This window comes from Atta colombica, unplaced genomic scaffold (assembly GCF_001594045.1).
Source record: "Atta colombica isolate Treedump-2 unplaced genomic scaffold, Acol1.0 scaffold11, whole genome shotgun sequence".
Classification (NCBI taxonomy): domain Eukaryota; kingdom Metazoa; phylum Arthropoda; class Insecta; order Hymenoptera; family Formicidae; genus Atta; species Atta colombica.
The window spans coordinates 315,954-326,807 of NW_017259195.1; the positions used below are offsets into that span (position 1 = coordinate 315,954).

Genomic DNA, 10,854 nt, shown 5'->3' on the forward strand with positions numbered 1-10,854 from the left:
AATATATATAAATATATATAAATATATATAAATAAATCCTACGCAATCATCGGCGATAACAAATTAGCAGCTTAGTCTTGAAATGCAACGCAGACCATTTTAATGTCTAGGATTAACATTGTATATTATAAACTTTATATTAGAAAAGTATTTGATACAATTTTAAAATTTACTATAGTCCAGAATACTGGTTCATAAGCTTACTAATAGAGGCTTTATTGTAGTATTGTATGTATTGTAAAAAACTGGTTATACATTTATGATTCAAAGTATTGTCCATCGCTGGCCACTACTTTCTCCCATCTTTCGAGTAGCGTACGAATTCCGCGTCGAAAAAACTGGTCATCTTTTGAGGCTATCCATGAATCGATCCAATTTTTTACTTCTTCATAAGACCAGAAGTGCTGGTCAGCCAGGCCGTGTGCCATTGATCGAAACAAGTGATAGTCAGAGGGAGCAACGTCTGGAGAATACGGCGGGTGGAGTAAGACTTCCCATTTCAACGTTTCCAAGTATGTCTTGACCACTTTCGCAACATGGGGTCGAGCATTGTCATGCTGCAAAATCACTTTATCGTGTCTCTCGTTGTATTGCGGCCGTTTGTCTTTCAATGCTCGGCTCAAACGCATCAATTGCGTTTGATACCGATCGCCTGTGATTGTTTCAGTCAGTTTTAACAGTTCATAATACACTACGCCGAGCTGGTCCCATCAAATACAGAGCATGACCTTGGATGTCAAAATTACCGTTCTTGAAGCGTTGAAACCACTCACAACACATTCTTTCACTAATAGCGGCCTCAATATAAGTATTTGAGAGCATTCGATGAGCCTCAGCCGCAGATTTCTTCATATTGAAGCAAAAAATTAAAACTTCCCGCAAATGACGAGAATTTGGCTCATAAACTGACATTTTCAATCGAGAATAACTTTATGATGCAGACACAAATCGACTAATGTTTCTATGGGATTATTTTGACAGATGCCCAAGTTTATTGTATGATGTCTATGATCTATTTATTTCGACCATCACTTACCGCTAAAGCCATCTATAGGAAAACGGCGGAAGCAAAGTTGTACACCTAATATAAATATTATTACTTGTGAAAAATAAAATTTTATTTTTCTATACTACTTGTAATTCTATACACAAAAGAATATATCTCTTATTTGCTACAACACAACAAAAAACTTTTCCAGAATACGCTCGAATGTTCTAAATTATTAAAATTTTGAAATATTAATTTTTAAATTTTGGTATATAATTGATTATAAAAAAATAAAATTATGTTCTTTTAATATATATATTTTTCTTTATATTTTCGTTCTTTCCTTCAAGCAATTAAAAAAATTATAGTTTTCTTAATTATGTCATTATTGTAGCAAACGCTATTGTCCCGCGAATAATGTATAATTTTATATTATTTTCGGGGAGAATAACAACTACATTCTTTTCTGTACATAAAACTGTACATATAATTATTATTACTATATAATATTATAGCAACAATAATTAAAAATGGAAGTTCTAATCATAATTATTTTATAATGCAATTACCAAATACCTAAACTTTTATCAATTTTTCTTTCAGTAGAGATTACGTGGCATTGAAAGATTTTATTTGAACGTTGCAAATGTACTGAAAAAAGTGTGATTGGGTTAATTGGAAATCTAGTAGATTCAACCAGTATGTCTGTTCAAAATCAGAATTCTTGTAAGAATTACCGAATGAATTTGATTAATTCCTTCTAGTTAAATTTTATCAAAATCTGATATTGATTGAATAAATTTTTTTCATTATCTATATCAGAATTTCTTATTAATCGAGTATTGCTAAGCAATATTTACAAAACAATACATAATTACAAAAATCCAAATTAACTGTATTATAAATTAAAAACTTCTTAATATTTCTCAAAAAAAATCCATTGACAGAAAAGAAAAGACGTTTTTTCATCAGCTGTGTCATATATTGGGTTGGAGGAAAAATTCTGCAGATTTTTTAATAAGTGACACTAGTGTCAAAAAATAGATATGTCATTCAAATGCCAGTCTGCACATTTTTTGACAAGTCACACTACGTTTGACATTTGGCAGAAGTGTATGTTTTGATCGGAAGGTACGTCTTGCAGGTACAAGTAAGATGGAAGAGCAAAAATTGCATTTTCATCATATTTTACTGTTTTTATTCCGTAAAAGCCATAAAGTGGCGGACACTAAGCGCGAAATATGTGATGTGTATGATGCCTTAAGCGCGAACACATGCGAAAGATGATTTGCCCGCTTTCTTTCTGGAGAATTTAATCTCCAAAATGCATTACGCTTTGGATAGTAAAATGCTGCTAACGACAACCAACTCCTGGCTGCAGTAAAGAGTGATCGGCACTTAACGACTCGAGAGATTGCGGAGCGCTTCGGCATTCATTATATAACCATGCGGAGCGCTTCGACATTCATCATATAACCGTGCGGACCGATTGAAAAAGCTTGACGTGATGAAAAAGACTGATGTCACGATCGAAAAGAACATCATGGACCGGAATTTGGTGTGAGTCTCTCCTGAAACAAAATTCTTTAGACCCATTTCTGAAACGGATCATCACTGGAATCGAGAAATGAATGTCTACAACATCAAGCAGCAGAAGTCATGGTGTGGTCCGGACAAGTCTTCACGGTAGCGAAACTTGATGTGCACAGAAGGTGCACAGCATGTTCAGCATTTGGTAGGATTACAAAGAAGTTTTGCTGTTTTTCGAAACCCCTGCTCCCGCAGGGCCAAATGATAGATTCAAAAAAGTACTGCGTCCAGCAAATTGCACAAGGTAGCAGGCAAATAGAAATGGTGTAGTCTTTTATCATGACAATGCCCGACCACACACTTCTTTTATCATGAAAAAAAAATTGCAGAGCTTTGGCTTAAGAAATGATCTAGCACTCACCATATTCACCGGACCTTGCACTGTCCGATTACCACTTGTTTCGCTCGCTGCAAAACAATGTCAACGATTCAACTTAATAAAGATCCGAAATCACCTCGCTGATTTTTTCGTTCACAAATCCTAAGGATTTTATGAGAGCAACATCAAGATCCTATCGAAGCGTTGGTAATATGTTGTAGATCAAGACGGTCAATACATTGTTGATTGAATAAATTGTTATAAATGTCGATTTTTTGTTTAAATTTTATATTAAAAACTTGCAAAACCTTCCCATATATAACTTCGTTCCATTTCCTTTTCTTTTTAATCCCTTTCTAATGGCGGATCCATGAAGGGGAAGGGGGGGGAGAGCATGGCAATCATGATTCCTCTCTTGGAGTTTCCTTTTTAAAAATTAAAATGTTACATATATTTTTAATATTTCTAAAATGCTTAATCACAATTTTGATATTCCAAAAATATTCTTTAATTTAAGAAACTCTTAGATTCTTGCGGTTTAAGGCTTATTGCTTTATTGTAGATACCGTGTTATGCAGTGTTAAGCGAAAATCACTAATTGCAAGATTACTTACAATAAAATATTACTGCCTGCCGATAAGTGTCGCTCCTGCTAAACAAAGTTTTTCAGCTGTTTAGCTGTTTTGAAAATTTGATTAAGAAATCGTATAAATAGAAAGAAACTTTTGGAGTTTGCGTTGTTACATACAAAACAGAAATTGTTAAAGAAACAGTTGAACAGGTTTATCAGAAATACAAGATGTATATTAGATATATTATTGTAGGCCGGAATCAGACGCATTGAAGATTGAGATTGAAGATTGAAAATTGAAATTTGATCAATGAAGACAAAGGAATTTTAGCTCCTATTGTTTTGATTAACATCTAAAATGTTATACCTATATATTATTTTTTTTTGCTGATATAATTTTAAATAAAATGTTTTATGAATTAAATATTTACATAATATTTTTTCAATGTAATGCTAATGATAATTCAAACAATCTATCTCTCCATATTTAAGCTTAAAAAAAATTTCGCTTGCAGCGCGCAAATTTAATAATAAGAACGAAAAGATATGAAAATGATGTAAAGTAATTAAATTTTCCTATTTCTTTGTTATTCATTCGTTACAATTGGCGCATATTTCAGAAACCCGCTAATCCAAAAATCAACTCTAAAATGAATCCGCCAATAGCATCTCCCTCTTCTTGACAAGTGTCTGGATCCGCCAATACTATATAATTTTAAATAAAAACATTTCCTGGATTATATAATTATATAGTACTTTTTCAATGTAATATACCAATAGTAATTTAAATATTTTATATTTCATATTTGATCTTGAAAGACCTTCGTTTGCAGCGTGTCAATGACTCCGCCTTGACTTCTGGATCCATCTCTGCCCTTTTCAAATTTCTAATCTGTTCGGATAACTCACAGTACGACTTACAATTAGTTCAATTGAACTTTCATTCAGTTGAACTTCCTTTAATTATTTCACTATAGTGAATTTCACTTCAGTACAGGATACAACATGCACGATAACATGATTATACGATATATGCAATACAAAGCAATACAGTATTCGCCGATTTGCACAATAATAAAACTGCTAGGATACTCTTAACCAGAATTCTGGTAATGTTGCGTATGTCTAGTAAATATAATTAGAAATTTTATAAATCAACTGAAAAATATTAAACAAATCCTTATAGTATAAGCTATCGAACGTTCTAATTAAAATCTCGCATCTTGTTATAATAACCAAAAATTTTGCTAGATTTAACTAAAATGCATTTAACCATATACATTTTGTTGTTACAATCAAACTATGTTTCTCAGTATGGAAATATATGTATGTTCATTCCAATAATGCTCGAAATATTATTTTTAATGAATCCTGCGTGTTATCGGATTCAACGAACTTTGCACTACTTTGACTACTACGCGATCTGACCTTAATTCATTTAACCTTATCCGAATTCATTCGCTCAGATATGGGTGCACAGTTTCAGAGAGTTTCTCAACTCAAGCTCCTTATAATTACTAGTCTTTGGAAGTTTAAGTAGTTTCCTACCGACGTACAGTCAAACCACCTGACGAACGAGTTCACCGAGTGACGAAGAACAGAGGTGAAGATATGAGTTGGGAGAATCTAATGTTTATCGCAGTCATTCCGTTCGGCAATACAGTTAACTTCCGGATAGTCTTACATACCTTGTTTTCGTGATTATCTCACTATGCAATTCTATATTTATTCTCTCGAAAATTTCATTCATGTTTATAACATAAAGCAAAACTTATTCTGATATAGCCGTAGAATATCTACTTATATTTTTAAATTTTAGTTTACAAAATACGCTTGATTAAAATTTTGAATTCATAGAATTAATATGATTTGGTATTTAAGTCATCAAATATATCCAATAACAATAATCTACGGGAAAAACAGTATTGAAGCATCAAAAAATTTAGCTAAATACAAAACTAAAATAGTTTTGTTGAATTAAAATCAAAATAATTATATATGACACTCAAGTTGATTGCTAAAATATTAAAATTTTTTTGTAGCACTGCTCATTATGTTTGAGTTTCCTACATAATTGTTTTAATGATCTAACAAAATTATTTTCAAATCTGTATTTAACTAAATTTTTTAAATTTAGATATTCCAGCACACTTATATATAAAATCATTCTCTCTGTATATTTTCAATTAAAATATTAGGGCATTATTATTTCAATAAGTATCAACTCTTTAATATTTCTCATTAAACACATAAAATTGCCAATATTAAAATTGAATGGCTTATTTCGTAAAAAAAGTAGTATAAAAAATGTTCAGAATACGTTTTCAAAGAAAAAAAATAATAAGACAATGAATTTGTTAATTATTTTCTTTCTTCAACATTTATTGAACCGAGACATAAATTAACTTGCCATTTATTTGAAAAGAAAGAATTATTGTTACACAAAAAAGCGTCCCTTCATTAACATTAATATTAATTCTTAACATACCTTTGGGTCATTCGTGTCCATTTCTTTTCTTTGAAATACTAAGAGCACCTGGTCAAATACCGATCTCTTTTCTATTTCTAAAAAAGCCTGGAATTTAGTTTTGTGCGTTGCCATTCTCAATTCGTGTGTATCCTTTAATTGGCATAACTCCAAAGTTGAATTGGTTCACACATGACCCAATGTATGTACAAACATTTTTTATAATTAAAAAATTTTATTTTTTTCTTTATTTTCAACTTCTCGGTTGTATTGCAAGAATATGTCGCGAATTATTGTATTAAAAAAAAATTTAACTTTAGAACAACATATTAGCTCTTAATAAACATGATTTTTGGTAACCTTGCTAATGTTGTTAGTAATATTATATATTATATATTATGTTGTCTGTAATGTTATAAAGAACATTTTCCTAATAAATTAAAAGTTTTTTAACACAATAGTGATAAAAAAATTTGTATTTTGGCATTGTTTAAGATGCAATATATCTTCAATTTACAGCCATTCGTGCACATTAAAAAAACATTATTTTTAGGTTACTCAATAATTAAACTTCTTGGATAGTCGACACTTGAACTATTTTTTTTTGTAGTTTGAAATGTCAATTTTAAGATATTGAAACATATTTTTTTTAAACATTTTCAGAATTTTATATTTTTGTATAAAACAGTGCATTTTTTCATATTAATTGTATTTAGTTATAATAATTTATCTGTAATTTGTTATGAAGACACAACTGTACAAATATTTTCTAAAAATATGAAGAGTTGAAACTCATAGTCTATCGTTGAGTTTATTACCTGATCAGACATGCAAAGTCAGAAATTGCCTATTCGTAAGGTTGAATTGGGGGACAATTACATTGCGCTGCTGTAATCCTCATTTGCATGCATATGTTTTGAAGAAAAGCTGCGTCATCAGCATAGTAATTATCATCACGTCAAAGATTCGCAGATTCATAATTTTAATTAATATAATTTAATATATCATGGTGTCCGCGTTTTATTGTACAATTACATTTTTTTTCTACTTGGTATTAATGTGACGATAATGCGCGCGTTTTCCATTATCTCGTTTCATCATTTTTACAAATTTAAAAGCAAAACTCACCTTCTGGTAGTTGAGAGCGAGCAATAGATACTTCCTATCGGCAGATAAATGATGATCAAAACTCGACAGTAAATCCTGAAAAAACAAAATACTAAATTATTTATAAAATAAAAGTTGTCAGATTAGAATACAATTTCATAATTCAATTCAGTAAAGTGTAAAATATGCAACGAATAAAACTATCAAAAACATAATATACAGAGAAATGGGATTTACAAGAATAATATTAACTCACAACAGAATTAATGAATTCAATACATTTACTTCATTAATCCGCAAATTATGCAATCTGTTTGAAACTTCTGTCTCGCAGAAACGTTTATATGCAACTTATATTCGATTTAATTAAACTTACTTATATTTGATTTAATTTTAAAGAAACGTTAAAAATATATAATACTCGCCTCTAGAGAACTTAACATTAAATTAATATCGTGTAAATCGATGTAGCCTCGTCGAATTAAGAATTAAAGTAAACATGATTGTTGCTTATTAAAAATACGATACAGAAGTATAACCGCTATCTTTATAAGCCAACATTGCATGATAAAAAAACAAGTAATTAGTTCCAGTAAAAGAAGAACATCGTAAAAGTTCGAAAATTTCTTGTTCTTGCGTGTTAGGCTGCAGTAATCAGCGTCGAAGAACGCAAGGTCGCGCTTGCTCGACGCGGTGCAAATCGCAGAGCTTATCGCTTATTATGCTTATAAAACGAGTCGTTAGCGAAATGAACACGGAATAGACTGCAAATGCGAAACGACGGCCGCGTCAAAGTGGCTTTGTGCTGCCGCGACGACCTGGAACGGTTTGTCGAAATCACGGCCAGTAAATTACGATCATGTGCGTGATACGAACCACCGAGGTTATTGAATGAGCTACGACGAATCGATTAATGGAATGATCATCGTTAAGCAAAATCGCGCATTCGAATGAGACAATCGTTTCGAGTTGCTCGGCGGATGATCGAACTGGCGATCATTTCACTTAGTCGTCACATAATACGGTAATACGTCGTAATACGTAAGTGACGGCCGACAACTGCCATTATTATTTTAATATGGCAAGTTTATTCGCGTGATAAACGAGACTAGACAGATCGCGTCTTTATGCATTGTTGCTCGGCTATATTAACATATACATTAAAATTCAAGCTTTAAGTATCTTTTACAGTTTTTCTATTCAAAAAGTACTAAACTAACTTGTTCATGTGATGATTAAGGGGATATTGGAGCGACGGCTGAACTTGATCGAGGTAGACTTTTTTTTAATTCCAAATTGGATAATAATGACATCTTTCATTCATTTCTTATATTATTACAAGCATGTTGTGTCTCACTCAAACGCATTCATCTGTCCTTATTTAACATATTGCAACGCCATCTCTTGGAAAATCGAATCTACTGCTAGACACAATTATTGTTTATCGTTTCGAAGTCTTCGCTCAACGTTCGTATACACATCATAGTACAGTCATAGTACAATTTAGACGAAAATAGAGCGAAAGATTTTAACCTTTATTAAACTACTAATCGTATAATGACTATCATTTGTAAGGAGGATCACATTTGCTTACAAAACGATTACCTACGGCTTCGTTTTATACACAGTAATATTGCACACAGCATATTGCACGTACGACGCTATTGGTCCAGTTTACATCATGCACTTGATTATACTAATTAGTAATTTTTTATTAAATTATCTTAATTTCGGCGATAATGTGTAAACATATACATAATATGTGTATTTAAATAATCATTTTGATGCATATTGTACCAATTTAGTACATCATTCTTTAAATACATCGCTAAAAGTAAAATAATTTAATAAAAAGTTACTAATTAATACGCGTATCAAATGCACGATGTAAACTGGGCCAATTAATAGCATCATGTGCAATACTATTGTGTGTGCAATATTGTCGTGTATGCAATGTGTTGCGTGCAATATTGTCATGTGTGCAATACGCTGTGTGCAATATTGTCGTGTGTGCAATACGTTTTGTGCTGCATTGTCATTTGGTCCATACGAATTATAAAAACTTTCGTATTAAGAAAACATCTATGATAAGCCGTAATCAGACTATGCATTGAAAATTGAGAGTAAGATTAAGATTGAGACTCTAGTACTAAGATTGAAGCTCGACCAATAAAAACAGAATAGACCGAGATTGCAAATTGAAATATAGAACTCCGTCTATTTTTCCAATCTTCAATCTCAATCTCAACCAATAAGCTGCCGGTCACGCTTTCAGTCACGTGACTAACCTCATCAAATATATATGTACAAATAATAAGTTACAAAAAGTACAAACACAGCACAATTAAAATGTGTAAGTGCGTATTCAATAATTGTTGTTATGTATGGTTCTAGCAATCCAATATTCTTAATCTCTATCTTATCTGCTGTTGGATATAATTCATAGTGTAATTGAGCAACTTTCTTAATTTCAATTGTGGGAATTGAACGAACTTATTTGGGAAGTTCGTCAATCCTGATTATGCCGTGGTCTCGTTCGGATATGGACACAACTGTATAGTCGTGCTCCTTCACGCACCTTTCCAACAGAATTTAAAAAAACTGCCAAAATCAAAAACTGATCTACGCACCGTGCGCGACATTATTCATATATCGTCTTGCCTCACGCGCTCACCAGCGCTCTCAGACGCCGCAAGCGCATCGCCATGTCATACATTCGAAGTATTTGAGGCAAATCGCTCTAGAGTAGGAAGAAATAAAGGATGGATGGTCCATCCAGATGAAACCACGAGCATAATCAGGATTAAACTTCCCAGATAAGTTCATTCAATCCCACAATTATGCCCTATGTTGTCTCATCCGGATGAACATAACTGTGTAGATATTCAAAGATGCAATTTGCTGGGAACTGAAATATAAACTTGTTTAATTATAAAGCTTCTCTTTTTCTTCGATATTATATAGGGTGTCTCATTTTAATCGATCACCTCAAATATCTCTTGAACATTTTAAAGAAAAACAAAACGACAAAAGTTTTGCGATTTTGAGGAGTATATAAGATGGTGCCATTGGTTGACCTTAGATAGCGTCGTCAAGATCAGAGCAAAGTTTGAATTTTTTTAATGAGACTCCCTATATTATTATGTATTCTTGTAGCTTATTTCGAGAACTTTCCTATAATTAAAAACACTATAATTAAGTTAATTTAATTAAGTTTTCGAGTTATAAGGCTTGCAAGTTACAATACTACAGGCATTAGCATTATGCAAGGTGCCTGACCGACAGTTAAAACCTCTTAAATATTGTTCAGGATCATGTTCTGAATAATATTTATCAAGTTCAAAGTCATTGGTTGTACCTCTTTTTATTTTTATTTTTATGTAGAAATGAATTTTTGCAAAAATAAAAGGAACAATCTGCAATGATCTTGACATATTATCCAGGTCATGAACAACATTCAAGAGATTTTTGCCGTCAATTGGATAATGCTTGGGTAATGCTAATGTTGGCGGTGCTTGCAAGCCTCATAACTCGAAAAGTACTTAATGAAAATGAACTTAATTATAGTGTTTTGGAAAGCTCTTAAAATAAGCTACAAGAATATGTAATATAAAATGGGAGATTTAAAAAATTCAAAGTGGCCTTGCTTTGACCTTGACGACGCCACCCAAGGCAAACCAATAGCATCATCTTATGTACCCCTCAAAGTCTCAAAACTTTTGTGGGAAACATTTTTCCTTAAAATGCACTGTTCAAGATATATTTAAGACGGATTAAAATCGATAAAAAAGGACATTCTATATCATTATATA

General features: G+C 31.9%; 1 protein-coding gene across 1 annotated transcript in view; it reads right to left on the reverse strand.

Annotated features, from left to right (window-relative positions):
• LOC108693744 (dipeptidyl aminopeptidase-like protein 6) overlaps window positions 1-10,854 on the reverse strand; it is a gene marked incomplete at its 3' end in the record, with an annotated part of 639,532 nt that overhangs the window by 278,470 nt on the left and 350,208 nt on the right. Inside the window, exon 5 of the mRNA XM_018202862.1 lies at window positions 7,064-7,138. Coding sequence (XP_018058351.1) covers window positions 7,064-7,138 — 75 coding nt within the window. The remainder of the gene's footprint in view (window positions 1-7,063; window positions 7,139-10,854) is intronic.